Source organism: Martes martes (assembly GCF_963455335.1).
Source record: "Martes martes genome assembly, chromosome: 4".
Taxonomy (NCBI): Eukaryota; Metazoa; Chordata; class Mammalia; order Carnivora; family Mustelidae; genus Martes; species Martes martes.
Window position 1 is genome coordinate 148,124,299 of NC_137891.1, and position 18,235 is coordinate 148,142,533.

The following is an 18,235-nucleotide window of genomic DNA, read 5'->3' on the forward strand; positions in this document are numbered from 1 at the left end:
GTCCAGCTATTGGTGCTGCTTGGAACATTCTGGTAGGCCTAGCCCATGCCTTTCAGTGAATGGAGGGACACATTTGTTGGTATGGAGGCAGGAGTGTGTTTGCTGGGTGCCAGGGTAGGCATGGGTTCAGCCTCAGGGGATGCTGCCAAATGGTCTTCCAGTCTGGCCGACTATGCACCCCACGCCCCCAGCAGCGCATGAGCGCTCCAGGGGCAACCCCCGTCCCACCAGTGAGCTGTCATGTGGATTTCTGCTGGTTTGGTGGTTGTGTGGTGATCCCTCTTTAAATTGTGGTCCCCCTACCCTGGCCTTCCCAAACCCCCTTTTCCGATATGTTTTCTTTAGTGCTCGTTATCTGACTTCACTATACGTATCACTTGTTTCTTTTGTTTATTGTCTCCTGACAACGAGAAGGGCAGCTGAACAGGAAGGATTATTTAACTTCATCGCTGTTTTCAGTGCCTAGACTAGACCTGGCACAAGGCGGCTTCATATTTTCTGTGGAAGGAAACACATTTCAGGCTCATTTCCTCAGGCCTTTCTGCGGCCTGGCCCAGGTCCCACCTGGATGCTCCAGGGTGTGCAAGCCATAAACATAAGGAAGGGCCATCGAGGCAGAAGGACCCTATGGACCAAGTGTGCGAGTTATTTGTAAAGAAAAGAAGCATGATGGGCGCCTGGGTGGCTCAGGGGGTTAAGCCTCTGCCTTCGGCTCAGGTCATGATCTCAGGGTCCAGGGATTGAGCCCTGCATCAGGCTCTCTGCTTGGCAGGGAGCTTGCTTCCTCCTCTCTCTCTCTGCCTGCCCCTCTGCCTACCTGTGATCTCTCTCTGTCAAATAAATAAATAAAATCTTAAAAAAAAAAAAAAAAGAAAGAAAGAAAGAAAGAAAAGAAGCGTGAGACCTGGAATCAGAGACACCCAAGTTCAAAGCCTAGCTTTGCTGCTCCCTACACTCAAGGGGCCAAGACAAAGCACCTCACCCTTGAAAGTCTGACAGTGTATGTCTGGGGGTCCCCAGACAAAATACAGGATAGCTAGTTAACTGCGATTACAGATGGCCAGGTCACTCAGCCTCTGGAGCCAGAGAAGTTTAAATAATATGCCAAAGGCCCGTGGGCGGGGTTGGGACCATGGAGAAAGGGTGGAGGCAGTTAGCCGCTGAGACTGCACACCTCTAGGCACAGTGCCAGCCCGGTACCTGGGTCAGCCCATTTCACGTCCCCAGCTCCCTAATGCGAGGTCTACAGGCTGCAGCCACTCCAGACCCTAATGTGGGACTTGGTCTTTGTTCGTTCACTCAGTAAACATTCACTGAACACCCACCCTGTGCCCAGGCTCAGGGCTAGACTGTGGGAATGGAGTGGAGATGAAGACACAGCCTTCCCTGCTCTTGTCACATCATAGAAATGTGACAATGAGAGTCACAGATTATACTTGAGAGGAGGAGGAGGGGCTCCGATGGAAGGATGGCTTAAATCAAAATAGATTTGTTTGTAGCCCCTGTCCTCTGGGTCTGTGGGGACTGAGGCATCGCGCCAGCCCATCAGACCCCGTGCTGGGTTCCTCCATCTTCTACCTGTGCCCTTGCTGCCAGGGCTCCAGTCCATTCCCAGGCTGAGCACCTGCTCAGAAGCTTGCTGCACACGCACTGCAAAGGGCTTACGTTTCTGGAGCTCCAGGATGGTGTAGAGGATGATGATGCCATCCAGGGCCTCCCGGCCGATCTCTTCATCAGGATCCCCGATGCGAAGGATGAGTCTCCCCAGCAGAAGCCCCAGCGCCGGGAACCCCGAGGACATCTGTTTGCATCATAACTTCAAGAACTGAGGCTTATAGGTTCAATAGCACTATACAGTGATTAGTGAACAGAGCCGGATGGTCTGGCCCTGATAGGAGAGCCCTCTGAAGATGACAAGAGCCACCTGGGAACCTTGGGACAGAGGCACTGGATCCCTTAGAGCCAAGAAGTTTCTCCCTAAGAGTGTCCTCCCCTCCCAGGGGCCACTCACAAAGAAAGGCAGGGTCAGAAGCGTGTGGTTCAACACAGAGACATTGCTGTTCACAGCCCGTGCTCGCTCGTGGGCCTTCCCAGAGTTCATCCAGGGCCCCAGGGGCTGTGAGGACAAGGACAAGACTCAGAGCTTCAGGCTGGACACCAGCCTTCTGCTGCCTGGGTGGGCAGGTCGGCCTTCACCAGTCAGCAGGAAGCTTCCAGGAGGGCATAAATGCAACTGTCCATAGCCCCCATCCTCCTCCAGGAGCATAGGGAGACATGGGGTCCAGAAGTTAAGGCTAGGACTGGAAAACCAGAGGGAGGAGGAAGGTCAGCAAGGAGAGAGATGGTAGGTGGAGAGTCATGAGGATAGAAGAGAGGTTTGGATGAGAACGGAAAAGGAACGCTAAGCGGGCGGCTAGAGCAAGAGCATGGAGGATAGGGAGAGCGTGAAGGGGCAGGAGTTTGGAATAGGGCCTGTAAGAGGGACCGGGGGACAGAACACTGGCACAAGGTGACATGCAGAAGTCCAGCCACTCCTGGGCATAGCCTCCCCAGGCTCTGGAGCCTGTTCTCCTTTCCCCTCTGCCCTTGCACTGCTCCCTGCCCCCACACCTCCAAGATGCTCTTCAGCCCGGCAGGAGTGGGGTCCTCCACAAAGAGGGCGTTGAGCAGTGTCTGCAGAGCATCCAGGGTCTGACGGTAAAGTGTCTGTGGACAGAAGGAGGACCAAGTCACTAGGAGGCTCCTGGAGCAAACCCAGCCTGTAACCCCTGCTATGGGTCAGGGAAGGAGGGGGCATCCAGACCCAGGAGCGCTGCTTTCTGGCCCCATCTCAGACACTAACTTGAGGTGTGATATTGGACAAATTACTACCCCCACCATGGGTTACAGTTTCCTTATCAACAAATCAGTGGGGTGCCTGGGTGGCGGAGTCAGTTAAGTGTTGGATCTAGGTTTTGGCTCAGGTCATGATCTCAGGGTCCTGGGATTGACCTCTGTTATCAGGTTCTGTGCTCCGCATGGAGTCTGCTTGGGATTCTCTCCCTTTCTTTGCCCCTCCCAGGCTCCTTCTCTCTCTCTCTCAAATAAATAAATAAAATCTTAAAAAATAACAACAAATTGATGATTATTATCCCTGCACTCCTGCCTTAAAGGAGGAGGAAGAGGAGCCCCAGCATTGACTGAGAATCTACCATGGGCCAGGTCAGTGTGGAGATTCACACAACCGTATCACTGTGCCCTCAAAGTGTTTTTCTCATTTTGCAAATGAGGATGCACTTATCCAAGCTTACATGGTTTCCAGTGGTGAGGAACAAATGAGAGGATGAGTGGGGAAGTGGCACTAGAGCGGTAAGAGCCAGATAAACGGGAGAGTCAGCCTTACTTTTATTATTGTTCTCAGGTGTTTTTACTTGCTACTCCTAGACCCCAATAGACTTTCTAAGTTGTCCCTGCAGGGAGTCATGTCTCCCCTGCCCCGGTTCCCCTTCCCTCAGCCACATCCCAGTCCCAGAATTGTCTTAGGAAGGTGCAGGCATTACTCATACACAAGGCTACAGAGTGGGTTTGGGCCACTCTGGGAAGACCCTCTGTCCCCTGCATCCTTTCCTTCTGCCAGCTCATCACATCTGTTTGTCTCCTAGGGTGTCCTCGTCCAGGCTTCCCCAGCCTGTGCACATCAGGGTTACACCACAACCACCAGGCCAGGCCCTGCTTGTCCGCTACCTCCTCCTTCCCTCCCATCCAAGGACCCATTACTGTGCAGCACTGACCTCTGGTGTGTAGGCCTGGTACTGCAAGAGGGCTTCCTGCTCTCTTGCCAGGCAGCAAGGATTCCCCCACCTTGTCTCAGTGCACCACCTACCTCCCAGGACCCAGAGTCCTCATGCTGCCAGTGTGGTCTGGCCCCTACTGCTCTCTAGACTCACTTCCCAGCCCTCCTGCCTCAACCTCTGGCTCCGGCCACATTGCCCCCTTGTCATCTTTGCAGGCACCTTGTTCTCACAGTCTTCAGGCCACTGCACAGGCTGGTCCCTTTGCCTGGCATGCCCTTCCTTCTGCCCACCCCTCCACCCCAGCTAACCAGCTCTTCTGTAACCTCTCAGCTGCAGCACCATGACCCTTGACCCCCACCTAGGCCAGGATACCCATCCTAAGCTTGCTTGCAACATTTACCATGAATAAATATGCATTTATTTGTATGATTCTTTGACGGTGTCCATCTCCCCCCTCCCCTCCCTCTACTGTATCCCCCAGCCCCTGGTAGTTTGGAGTGGGCACTGTTTATATTTGCTGAATGAAAGGATGAATGAATGTGCCTCCCTCTGGGCTGAAACTCCTCTCCCTAAACCTCTCCCCCGGACCCTACATCCTACACTAAGGGTCACCTCTACCCACTTCTGGGACCACCCTTCCCGGGCTGGAAGACACTCACAGGAGTCCCTTGATGTTCTACCCTCATCCCAGCTAGGCATCACCCAGCTCAGCCAGTTCTCAGCCCTCCTCCTCCCACTCCCAGCCACCTCCACTGGCCATGCCAACACAGGCTCACATCCCTCTCTTAGGGCAGGATCCACAAGTGGACAGAGCATCCCAAATGAGCAATTCCTTATTCCGAAGATTCACTCATTCACCGAATATTTATCAAGAGCCTGCTCAGGCTAGGAGAGGTGAGGTCATGCAGCTTGAGTAGGAGTGTGAAGATTCACATCTACCTTCTGGAATGCTCGTTCTTTCCCCGCTGGGAGGTCAGAAATGCACCTTTGTCTAAGGACACAGACAGCCCTGAGGACTCGCCTGTATGGCCTCAGCCTTGGCCTCATCTTTCTCCTGCATGGCCTGCACTGAGGGGAGGGAGAACACACTCTTCACACACGTGCTCACCAGGTCTGCTCTTTCTTGCCAGCCCAGGACCGGCTGGGAGTGACTGGAGGAGACAGAAAGCAAGAGGTGGGGGGCAGTGAGGGAGGGGGCCGGTGGCCGGAAGCAGGAAGCTAAGGATGCGGGGCGAGAGGAGGGCACCTACCTGGAGGCTTGGGCATGGCCTGAGCAAGATGAGGTGGGGAGGAGGGAAGTGGGTGTGCAGGATGGGGCCTGAGGAGAGGAAAAGGCCCAGGAGTGGGTGGGGACAGGCCCTAGAAGAGACAGGTGGAGCCCAGGGAAGAAGGGAAAGGGCTGGGGGTCAGGGAGGGGGCTGTGGACACCTCAGCTGAGTCAGGGTCTCCATGGCCTGCCAGCGGACAGTGCTTGAGAGGGAATCCAGTGGCTCCTCCTGGATCTGCCTCTGGACAGGGGACCACAGAGGGGTCAATGAGGGGGCAAGTCCACTGCAGACCACCAGGACCGAGGCTACTGTTCTGCACAGGGCGCGGGGCTGTCAGCCCCTCAGCCTGAACAGAACTCCCCACCTCCACACCATGCAGGGCCTCCTGTGGGGAGAGCCGGCTCATGGGTCAAACCCGGTCCTGGGCTCAGTTCAAGGCTACCAAACACACACCACACCTTAACGAGCTGCACCCCACACACAGGGCCCAGCAAGAACTGCTTCAGCAGCCCCCTGGTAAGGAGGTATATTTAAGCCATAGGCTGGCCCAAAGCAAAAAAAACACCATGAATGGCTCTGGAAGGGGGTCCACTTGAATTCCTTTAAAATTGTCCTAAGGGCGCCTGAATGGATCAGTCAGTTAAGCATCTGCCTTCCGCTCAGGTCATGATCTCAGGGTACTGGGATCAAGCCCCGCATCGGGGTTCTCTGCTTGGTGCTGAGTCTGCTTGCCTCTCCCTCTGCCCCTCCCTCAGCTTGTACGTGCACTCTCTCTTTCGCTCAAATAAATAAATAAAATCTTTAAAAATAAAATAAAGGGCACCTGGGTGGCTCAGTGGATTGAACCTCTGCCTTCGGCTCAGGCCTTGATCCCAGAGTCCTGGGATTGAGCCCCCACATTGGGCTCCTTGCTCAGGGGGGAGCCTGCTTCTCCCTCTGCCTCTGCCTGCTGCTCCCCCGCCCCCATCCCGCTCATGCTTGTGCACTCTCTCTCAAATAAATAAAATCTTAAAAATAAATAAAGGGTGCCTGGGTGGCTGAGTGGATTGGGCCTCTGCCTTCAGCTCAGGTCATGATCTCAGGGTCCTGGGATAGAGTCCCGCATCAGTCTCTCTGCTTAGCGGGGAGCCTGCTTCCCCCCACCCCACCCCCTGCCACCTGACTCTCTGCCTACTTGTGATCTCTCTCTGTCAAGTAAATAAACAAAATCTTTTAAATAAATAAATAAATAAATAATAAAATAAAATAAAAACGTCCTAATAATTACTTCTCACTTTTGATCTCCCATCTACACACAATAGGGACTCAATTAATGTTGGTTGAATGAAGTTATCAAAGGCAAGGATTTGCTCTCTTTAACGGACACAAAGCTAAATATAATTTTGGGGACTTCACTGGCCCAAACCATTCCAGTGGATAACTAGGAAGTGAATGTATTTTGCCAAATAATAAGGAAACTTTTGGAAGTTTCCCACCAGGAGGAGTTTCTGGAACAAGAATGTATTAAACAGTGACAACTGTTCACAGGGGCTTGGGCTCTACAGTGATCTAACCACTGGGTTACATCCTCCCAAGAAGAGAGCCCACGCACAGGCATTATTACCACGGGAGGAGATGAGGAGATGAGAAGAGCCAGGCTCACAGAAGGAAAAGGGCTTGAGCTCCCTCAGCGAGGTTGGAGGGCAGTTAGAGATGGATTGTGGCTCACATCCAAGTGTCCTGCCCCCATCTCTGTCCTCCTCCCACCTCAAGCCTTGTCTCATCCGTTGGGCAGACCAGGACTCCCACCTCCTCCCCACCCAAAGCCACAGGCCCGCACGGGGTTCCCACACCATCATCTTCTTCATCATGGTCTTCTTCTCGCCTTCCCCTTCCTGGTGTTTCTGGAGGGCGATGACATTCTCCACCTGGGAGGCAGAAGAGGGCAAAACCACGGGGTGAGAGTCACAAGGACCCCTTCCCTCAGGGCTGGCCCTCACATCCCCACCATACACGGCCAGCATGTCCCCAGCTGCCAGCCCCCAGCATGGGCTCCAGAGAAATGAGAAACCACTGCGACACTTGGGGTGGGGTACAGATTCGGGAAGGCTGTGGTGGCAGTTGGGGAGGGAAGAGGACAGAGAGCCCTTGAATCGGGGCTCATCTTAGCACTTGCTTAGATCAACAGAAGGCCATGAAGTGATGATGTGCCAATTCCTGGCCTATCCCTTCAGGGAACTGGCCGGGAAGCTGGGCTAGATATGAGACGATGACGCCATGTGGAAGGCGAGGGTCATCTTGGACATTCCAGCCCCCGCTCCCGGGTAACCTCAGGCTACAGCACAGAGAGCAGAAGAGCCACCTCACTGAGCCCAGACAGTTTCAGAACTGTCACACAATCCAGCAAGTCCATTTAGCTGAAGAAAACAAAAGCACTCATTCTAAAAGGTATGGGCTCTACCACTGACTGCAGCATTATTCACACCAGTCAAGATACTGAAGCAACCTGAGTGTCCACCAATAGATGAGTGGATAGAGAAGGTGTGTGAGATCTGCATATAGACACACACGAGCGCAAGCGCACGCGCGCGCGCGCACACACACACACACACACTGGAATGTAACTCGGCCATAAAAAAGAATGAGATCTTGCCACTTGCAGCCACATGGATAGGCCTAGAGGATATAATGCTAAGTGAAATGAGTCAGACAGAGAAAGACAAACACCATACGATCTCACTTACATGTGGGACGTGAAAAACAAAACAAATGAACAAACAAAACAGATTCATAGATACAGAAAATGTTCTTGTGGTTGCCAGAGAGAACGGGAGGTGGGGTGGGGCTGGGCAAAACAGGAGAAGAGGATTAAAAGGTACAAACGTCCCATTATAAAACAATTAGGACACAGGGATGCAATGTACAGCATAGGGAATACAGTTAATAATATTTTAACAGCTTTGTATGGTGACAGATGGTAGCTAGATTTATCCTGGTGATCTCTCGGTCCTCTATTTAAATGTTGAATCACTATGTGGTACACCTGAAATGAACATAATACTATATTCACTCATAATATTGTATACACTTCAGTTAAAAATAAATAAAAATTAAAATTTTTCACAAATTTCAGGATCAGGAGAAATTGGGCCCCTCAGTCCTTACTCCCCCAGTGGAGTAAACTTTTAGACCACTAAGTTTTGGGGTAGTTTGCTAAATAACAACTGATAACTTAAACTGCCAAAGTGATGATAGAGGGATAGCTAATAGACTGAATGGTCATGGGAGACCTCTCAGAAGATCCGATGTTTGGGTTGAGTCCTGAATGACAAGAAAGAGGTAACCATTAAAAAAAAGGGGGGGGGGGTAACCATGAAAAGAACTAGAGGAAATTCTGCCTATTTTCCTGATCTAGAATGTTATTTCACTATTATATCTCTAGTACCTGAAACAATACCTTGCACATAGAAGGGACCCAACAAAATGTGTTGAATAACTGTAGTAATAAATTCTATTTGTTGCAGGCACTGTGCTCAGTGTTGTGCGTACATTAACACAGGCCTCCACTTCAACTTTATTATGCCCACTTTGTAGCTGTGAAGAAACTTACTGGCAGAAAAGACAAGTGCAAAGGCCCTGGGGCAGGAATGAGTATGGCATGTGTGAGAAACCAAGAAAGGCCAGTGTGGCAAGAACAAGGTAGACAACCAAAGGAAAGCCATGGGATGAGGATGGATATTCCTAAAATGCCAGACCTCTTATATTAGTCCTGGCGCCCTGTCCCCATGCCCCACCCCGGGGCACTCCAGGGACTGGAGTTTGCCTCTGAAGCAGCCTGAGGGCAGAGCCTCCCTCCTGCATGGCCTGGCCTGGGTGGATACCAGAGGTGGTATCCACCAGCCAGTCTTCCTGACTGAGTGTGTGTTCACACTCACATCCACCAGCCTGTTCAGTCTGCCCCCACTGGCCTTCACCAAAATCTGTGGGTGCTGGCTTTCTCTGGCCTCCTGACCCAAGACCTGGGCTGGGACTGTGTCCTGAAAAGGGGCATTTCTAACCTTTCTTCCCCTTTTAAAGACCCTCTCACAATTGATTCAATTGCTTAAAAAACCTTTGTTGAGCACCTATAATGTTCCAGGCACCATTCTAGATGCTGGGAATAGAGCTGGGAGTAAGACAGACCAAAATTCCTGATTCAGGGGGCGCCTGGGTGGCTCAGTTGGTTAAGCATCTGCCTTTGGCTCAGGTCAGGATCTCGGGGTCCTGGGATCGAGGCCACCTCAGGCTCCCTGCTCAGAGGGGAGTCTGCTTCTCCCTCTCCTTCTGTCTGCTCCTCTACCCCCACTCGTGTGTGTTCCCCTCTCTCTAAAAAAAAATCCTTGATTTATGGAGGATACATTCCAGTGTGAGAGGCTAACAAAAACCAAGGTGAACTAGTAAAGTACAGTGTATACCAGATGGTGATGAATCCCATGGAGAAAAGAAGAGCGGGGCAGAGAAACAGGAACCACTGGGGCTGCAGAGTGGAGGAGGAGGAGGGGGAAGGGGTACCCCAGGGAAGTCCACTGGGGCTTGGACAGGAAGCCTACCAGAGCCATCTTGTTGTCATCATCTCTCTTCCCTGGCACCTTCATCAGGCATGAGGTCACTTCATCGAAGATTCCTGAATGCCACAGTTTCAATGAGGAGACAAGAGGGAAGGTCAAGATCTGGCGCCACAGCCCTGTCTCCCCTCCCCCATCGGCCCCCTCCAATCCTTATGCCCCTAGCTGCCAGACAGAGCTACCTTCCTCAAAAACCTTCAGTGGCACCTCATTCCACTGAGCATAAAGCCACCATTCTTGTCAGCGCCATCAAGTCCCTGCCTGATCTGGGTCCTCTGCCCACCTCCCCAGCCTGTCTCCTGAGGCTCTCCTCTTGCTCGCCCTGCTCTGGCCTCAGCCCTCCTTCCAGGCCAGGACAACCTTCTCCCTCAGGGCCTTTGCACAGGTGGTCTCCTCTACCTGAGCGCTTCCACGACCACACCCCATTGCCCAGCTAGGGCTCCCCTCCTTCAAATTTCTGCCTGTCTGCCACTGCTCGGCAAGGCCTCCCTGACCTTCAGGGTGAGAGAGCTGTTACCACAACATATAATTAAACTCTGATTTGTAATAGTAGATATCTGTTTTGTCAGCCCTGGATTTCCTCATCTTTCTTTCTGGAGAAAGAGGCCCTTCTTCTCTGTGGGCTACCCTTTCCCTGGCTCGAGAGAGGCTGGATTATGCAAGCACACCCATCACCCCCTCTTCAGGCAGGGGTGGGCCTGGAACCCAAGCTTGACCAATAAAAGCATCCCATGCCCCCCGCCACAGTGAACAGGGTTGATAGAGCCCCTTATTAAAAGAGACTGAGGGAGAAAAAAAAAAAAAGAGAGAGACTGAGGGGAACCCAAAAGAAAATAGGTCTCTTTCCTTCTGAGGGCCTGTGAGTGCCTAGAACCTGTTTCAGGGCCATCTCGGCCACTGGGGCTTCAGGAGGATGGAGCCTATAGGGAGAAGCAGAGACACCAATAGTCGTGAACATGGCTTGCTTCAAGATCTCGTCTCCTAGGTTCCCTTTTCCACTAAAAGGTACAAGCCTCCTCGGAGAAATGGCTGAGTCTGGGATTTGGGCAAGAACGTACAGAATGAGCCCGAAACATCTGGTAGCAGAAAACAAGAGAGCTCCAAGAATGATGGGGAGATGTCAACGGGACACGAAAGCTCGCTTACACGGAATCCCACTGGCCAAAGTGGAGATGATTTGAGGATCATGATAAACAGCAGTAGCGACAGATTATAGTTCGTTGAATGACCTAAGGAATCATGAGTCTGTACTAATATGAACAAGTACACAAATAGCTGAAAGTTTGATGGGAAATGGGATGTTTACATAGTTTCCACGCACCTCTCCACGCAACATCTATTACAAACAGAGGGTAATGCCACTAGCATCTACTGGGGACACTCCAGGCGGGTATCCATCTTACAAAGCACAGACCAGCCCCTCCACACCCACATCTATGCAGCAAAGAATTATCTGACACAAAACATCAGGGGCACCACGGTTGAGAAAGCCTAGCCCCAGGAGACCAGGTATTGAATGGGAAAGGTCACAGGGGACGCTTCTGGGCTGCTGGGAAAGGTCTCTGTCTTGTTCTCTGCGGAGGTTACCAGCTTGCATACATATGTAAATACCCATGGAGCTGTAGTTGAGATTCTTAGTACACTTTACATATTCTACTGATATAGGGTCAGTTTCCTGAAAACATTTTGTCTTTACAAATGCAAATGGACAAGGGATGCCTGGGTGGCTCAGCTGGTTGGGCGTTGACTCTTGGTTTCTCCTAGCCTCCCATAATGACCTCAGGGTTGTGGGATGACCTCCCACTCAGGCTCCACGCTTAGGGGCGGAGTCTGCGTGTCCCTCTCGCTCTGCTCCTTCCCCTGCTTACTCTCTCTCTCAAATAAATAACATCTTTAAAAAATGCAAATGGACAGAATGTTCCTATTAAAAAGCAAAGATTGGGGGCACCTGGCTGCAATCAGAAGAGCAGGTGACTCTTGATCTCAGGGTCAAATCAAGCCCCACATGGAGTGTAGAGATTACTTAACTAAATAAAACTATTTTTTTAAAGATTTTATTTACTTATTTGACAGAGAGAGAGAGAGTGAGAGAGAAAGCAAGAGTGGGGGGAGGGTCAGAAAGAGAAACAGACTCCCTGCTGAGCAGGTATCCTGATGTGGGACTCGAGCCTGGGACTCTGAGATCATGGCCTGAGCGAGAGGCAGATGCTTAACTGACTGAGCCACCCAGGCACCCACTAAATAAAGATTAAAGAAAGAAAAAAAAAAAAAAGCAAAGATTGACCCTAAATAGCCAAAATAATATTTTTTAAAGGTTTTTATTTATTTCTTTGTCAGAGATCACCAGTAGGCAGAGAGGGGAAAGCAGGCTCCCCGCTGGGCAGCGAGCCCGATGTGGGGCTCAATCCCAGGACCCTGAGACCATGACCTAAGCCGAAGGTAGAGGCTTAACCCACTGAGCCACCCAGGCACTCCTAGCCAAAATAATCTTGAAAAAACAAATAAACAAAGTTAGGGGACTCACATCATACTTCCTGATTTCAAAACTTACTGCAAAGCTATAGTAATCAAGACAGTGTGGTCTTGGCATAAGGGCAGACATATAGACCAATGGAATAAAATAGAAAGTGCAGAAATGAATTAGTCAATTGATTTTTGACAAGGGTGCCAAGATCATTCAGTGGGGAAAGGATGGCCTTTTCAACAAATGGTTCTGGGAAGACTGGACTTCCACATGTAAAAGAATGAAGTTGGATCCCTACCTCACACTATATACGAAAACTGCCTCAAAGACGAAGATTAAAGGCTAACACTGTAAAACCCTGCAAAGCAAGCGCAGGAGGAAACCTTCATGACATTGGATATAGCAATAATTTCATGAATACAACACCAAAAGAACAGACAATAAAGGAAAAAATAAACCAAACTTCATCAAAATTGCAAATTTTTGTGCATCAAACAACACTACCAGGTTACCTGGGTGGCTCAGTCAGTTAAGCATCAGACTCTTGATTTCAGCTTGGATCATGATTACAGGGTTGTGAGCAGCTCAGAACTCAGGGCAGGGTCTGCTTATCCCTCTCCCTCCTCTTCTCCCCTCCTATCCTGCTCATGGACACGTGCATGCACTCACTCTCAAATAAATAAATAAATAAATAAATCTTTAAAAAAAAAAAACAAACAAAAAGAACACTATCCGAGAGACTGAAAAGACAACTCACAGAATAGAAGAGAATATTTGCAAATCTATATCTGATAAAAAATTAGTAGCCAGAATATATAAAGAACTTCTAAAACTCAACAACAACAGGAAACAACCAACCAAATTTGAAAAGGGGCAAAGGACTTAAACACCCATTTCTCCAAAGATACACAAGCAGCCAATAAGCATATGAAGAGATGCTCAACATCAGTCATCATTAGGGAAATGCAAATCAAAGCCTAGATGAGATACCACTTTACAGCCTTTAGAATGTCTATTATAAAAGTATTTTCAAAAAAAGGAAAATAACAAGTGCTGACAAGGAGAGATTAATAGTGTGGAAACTGGAACCCTGTACATTGCTAGTGGAAATTCAAAATAGTACAGCTGCTCTGGGAAGTGGCTTAGCAATTCCTCAAAAAGCTAAAGATAGAATGACCAGATGATCCAGCAAATCCACTCCTAGGTGTATATATAAAGAACTTGCAAAGAAGGATTCAAACAGGTACTTGTACACTGACGTTTATTATTTCAGCATTAGTCACAATAGCCAAAGAGTGCAAACAACCCAAGCGTCCATCCAAGGGGAAATGGACAAATAAAATGTGGTACAGATCTTAGAATTTTATTCAACCATAAAAAGAAAGTAGTGATACACGGTACAGCATAGATGAATGTAAGGCAAGTGAAATAAACCAGACACAAAAGGTCAAATAGTATATGATTTCACTTCTATGATATCTCTAGAGCAGGCAAATTCACAGAGAAAGAAAGAATATTAGAGTTTAGCAGAGCCTGGAGAGGGAGGGCTGGGGGTTGTTGCTTTATAATATGAGCTTCCATTTGGAGCGATGAAAAAGTTTGGGAACTTGGTAGTGGTAATGGTTGTACAATATTGTCAGTGTGGCTAATGCTCCGAATCATACACTTAAACATAGATTACCATATGACCTAGCAATCCTATTCTTAGGTGTATACCAAAGAGAAACGGAGACATACCCATACAAAAATGTATACATGAACGTTCATAGTAGTAGTATTCAAAATAGCCAGATGGTAGAAACAACCCATATATCTATCAACTGATGAATGGATAAATGAAATGTGGAATACAGTGGAATATTATTCAGTCGTTAAAAGGAATGAAGTACTGTTCCATGCTACAACATGAACCTTGAGATATTATGCTAAGTAGAAGAAGCCAATCACAAAGGACCACACACTGTATGATTCCATTTATATGAAATGTCCAAAATAGATAAATAGATAGAGACAGCAAGTAGATTAGTGATTGACTAGAGCTGGAGGTCATGGGTTAGGGATGACATCTAAGGGTATGTATAGGGTTTCTTTTTGGGGTGATGAAAATATTCTAAAATGGATTGTGGGGATGGCTGCCTAACACTGTATATATTTTTAAAGCATTAAGTTGTATACTTTAAGTGGATAAATTTTATAGTTATATAAATTATATCTCAATAAAGCTGTTTAAAGAAAAAAACAACTTGCGGGGCACCTGGGCGGCTCAATCAGTTAAGCAGGTATCTTCGGCTTGGGTTATGATCCCAGGGTCCTGGGATCGAGCCCCACATTGGACTCCCTGCTCACTGGGGGGTTTGCTTCTCTCTCTGTCCCTCCCCCAGCTTGTGCTCTCTCTCTCTCATATAAATAAATTAAATCTTGAATAGAAAAAAAAGAAAAAACCAACTTTACCTAAAGTTTCTCTGTATCATCATCAGCAACAGCATAATATAGGAATTGTAGTAGAAGATAAGATACGTTTTGTGATAGCAATAAAAACTATGAAGTACCTAGGAATTAACCTACCCTTTTAGGCACTACCCTAAAAAAGCACTAGACCTTTATGGTGAATTTTTTTTTAACTCTAGCAAAGGGTATATCCTATATAAAGGAAAACTTGAATAGATGGAAAAATTAATAACATTCCAATAAAAATGCCAGGAAAACTTTTTGAGGACTTAGACAAATGCATTCTAAAATGCATATGGAAAAAAATAAATATAAAAGGCACATGGAAGGGGAGCCTGGCTGGCTCAGTCGATGGAGCACATAACTCTTGATTTTGGAGTTGTGAGTTCAAGCTCTACGTGGGGTGGAGAGATTACTTAAAAATAAAATCTCTAAATTTTTTTGTTTTAAATAAAATGTATATGGAAAAATGAGCGTCTACTAATAGCCTCCAAGGCAGAGTGCGGATGCTATTGTCCTCAGAATAATTCTGAGAAGAACTTCAAAGAGGAAGTCTCACCCTACCAGATACCTATTGTACCTTTGTAAATACATATTTACAAAGCCATGGTATTTTTAAAAATCACAATATGGTACTGACGCATGAACAAACAAAAATATTTGGAGATATAAATAACTGGGAAAAGATCTTTACAACATGAAAAGTCTATAAGGGATTAATTTACAGAACTCCTACTTATCCCAGCTGAGTGAGGGGCAGGCTCCAGACAGGACTTAAGGCTTCACTTAAGTGAGGACAGCAGATACTCAACAGAGGTGAGCTGAGCCTAGAGCCTGCCTGCTCTGTTGGTCAAACTTGAACCTGAGAAGACAGGTCTGAAATTTAACTAGAGAGAGGCATACATTTTAAAAGAAATGCGTAGTCAGTTATGTGCCTCATATTTTGGACATAATAAAAGTATTATGATATGGAGATATTTCACTTAGGGAAATTGAAGCTCAGAGATTAAGTAGGTTGTCCCAAGTCACACAGCAAGCAGAGGCTGAGCGCTGGATTTCTTGTGTTTAATTAATACATTGCATGCTGTCCACTGCATGCTCTTCCTTCCCCACTGCATGCTGTTCCTTCCCCACTGTATGCTGTTCCTTTCCCACTGTATGCTGTTCCTTCCTCTTCCCACTCCTCTTATCTAGCCTCCTTGCCCCATGAGCCTGAATACAAAATTCTTCCCGGGTAGTGCCCTCTCTGGGGCTGTCACCTCTGCTGTACTCACCCTCTGGGATGCTTTGGAAGGCTTTGGTGTCCTCGTCTGTGGTGGTGCAGGTGGGGAACCCCTGAGGGAACTGACCTGTCTCAGTGGTGACCATCTCGCTCCAGCTCCCCAGATTCTCATCCAAGGGTATAGTGTGGATGCTGTTGCCTTCAGAGTAATCCTGCTGGCTGCTCAGTGTCAGGGTGGAGGTGTCACTGAAGATCAGGCTGGAGCCCAGGCTGACAGTCTCATTGGAGCCCAGGAGCAGGGTCATGCACGAGGGTGGAGAAAGGGTGGGGTTGGGTCCATGGGTGCTGGAGTGCAGGCTGATACCGTCATTGGGGCCAGGAATCAGGGTCAAGCATGAGGCCTGAGTGATGGTCATGTTCAAGTCAGACCTGGGATTGCCATTGGAAGCCACGTTGATGGTTCCCTTGGAGCTCGTGTTCCAGGCTGCACCAAAGGTTCCCTTTGCAACAGACCCGGAGATCTTATGTGACACCACAGTGATGGTCTCATTGACATCTGGGATCAGGGTCCCACTGGAACCTCGAGCCGCATTCAGGTCTGGCTTGGAGGTGTTTCTTGAGCCCACACCAAGTATCTGGTTGGTGTCTGGGTCCAGAGGAGAGTTTGAGGCTGGAATAAGGAGTGCTTTCGAGCCTGGCCTGGAGACGCACTGGCCCACAACCAGGGCTTCTCTTGAATAGGGCCTTATAAATGGGTCTGCTTCAGGCCTGGAAGGGTTGGAGTTACTCTGACCCAAATCAAAAATCTGGCTTGAGTGGGAGTTGAAGGCCTCCTTAGAATTGGGCCCTGTGTGGCTCCCTGAGCTCAGACCCTGGGTCCCAGTAGAGCTGGGGCTCAGAACGAGGTTTGAGGCTAGACTTAGGGCCCTCTGGGAGTTAGGCCTGGAAATATGCTTTGAACTCGGGCCCAGGACTTCACCTGAGTGTGAAGTGGTGATGTGGAGGGAGGCGGGGCCCACAGTGCAGCTGTCAACAGGCCTGGGAGTGTTACCAGTCACCAGGCCAGGGGTCACCTCTGACACGGGACTCGGACTTGGATTAAGGTCTGGAACAAGGGCTGAGCCAGGATTTGGAGGTGGGCTCATGACAGGAACGAGGCCCATGTCTGTGTGGGGCCCAGAGATGGTTCCAGAGCCTACATCTGTGACCTCGGTGACGCTGAGACTAGGTGTCATCTCCGGGCTTTCACGGAGGACCGCACTAGCCCCTGGGCTCAGGGCCATGCCCGGCCTGGCCGTCTCTCAATGCCGCTGCTCCCTTCTCTCCAATAGCCAACTGTTGAGCCCCCTGAAATGCTCCTGGGAGGGAAAAAGGCAAATTCAGCGTGCTTCACCTTATAAGTCATGCTTAAAACCTTTCCATGGCTCCCCACTATCCTTTGGATGAAAGCCCTTGCATGACTTCCCAGGTCCGTCGTGACCACACCCAGGCCACCTTTCCAGCTCCATCTACACAGCCCCGCCCCTTGAGCTCTGGGTCCCAGCCAGATCCATGCCACCACCCTTGTTTCTCTGACCACACCCTGCCTCCTCTCAGCATTCTGCCCTTAACCCATGCAATTCTCTCAGCTTGGAACCTCCTCGTGCTGTCCTTTGCCAAGCCCACTCATCCCAGCAAAATATTCATCCTACTTTATTCCAGTGCCCCATTTCATGATCTAGCCTCTGATAGAGGTAGCAAGAACCATGCTCATCTTAGGTCCCTGGGACATCCCCAGCCTCTAGCACCCAGTGGGAAGTCCATAAATACTAGACCAAGGTAGAAAAGGGCAGGGAGGAGCCCCTTTAGGGGTTACCCAACTTCCAGCCTAAATTTCTAGAATTACTCTGCAGACAGCTGTGGCACTAGATTTTCAAAGCAGCCCCTAGCAGAGCTACCCACTGGCCTTGACAGTTTGCTTATTCTGGGGGAGTCAGGTTACCTGGAGGAGAACCGGGGGGCAGGCCACAAGACCAGAGCCCACCTCACACCAGCAATCCAGCTGCTGGGTGAACCCCCCAACCCTCCCCGCACCCTACCCCACTTCCACACTTAGGCTCCTCTCCCCATTGGAACCATTGGGACAGCTCACCTGCATTCATGGTGTTCTTAAGCAGGACTGGGCCCCTGAGAGGAGACAGAAGAAGACCGAGACAGCTAAAGTGTGTTTTCTCAGTGATTGCTGAGCAAAGTCTACAGGCCAGGCATGCACATCTGCTAAGCAAATCTGCCCTACACACACACACACACACACACACACACACACACACACACACACACGAAGTCCTCAAGTTAGATATTAATGCCCCATTATAAACTTAAGGAAGTAGAGGTCAAGGAAAGGAATGTCACCCACCCTACCAGCACTCAGGAAAGCCAAGACCCTCTCTTTATGCCTCATATCCACCTAATCCTCCCCGGCTTTTTCCACTGTCTTC

General features: G+C 49.2%; 1 protein-coding gene across 1 annotated transcript in view; it reads right to left on the reverse strand.

Moving 5' to 3' along the window:
* MROH7 (maestro heat like repeat family member 7) overlaps positions 1–17,041 on the reverse strand; it is a gene marked incomplete at both ends in the record, with an annotated part of 43,093 nt that extends 26,052 nt beyond the window's left edge. Inside the window, 8 exons of the mRNA XM_080801701.1 lie at positions 1,666–1,801; positions 2,012–2,116; positions 2,611–2,706; positions 4,795–4,924; positions 5,202–5,281; positions 6,874–6,948; positions 9,610–9,683; positions 15,811–17,041. Coding sequence (XP_080657827.1) covers positions 1,666–1,801; positions 2,012–2,116; positions 2,611–2,706; positions 4,795–4,924; positions 5,202–5,281; positions 6,874–6,948; positions 9,610–9,683; positions 15,811–17,041 — 1,927 coding nt within the window. The remainder of the gene's footprint in view (positions 1–1,665; positions 1,802–2,011; positions 2,117–2,610; positions 2,707–4,794; positions 4,925–5,201; positions 5,282–6,873; positions 6,949–9,609; positions 9,684–15,810) is intronic.
* Between the last annotated feature and the right edge of the window lie 1,194 nt (positions 17,042–18,235).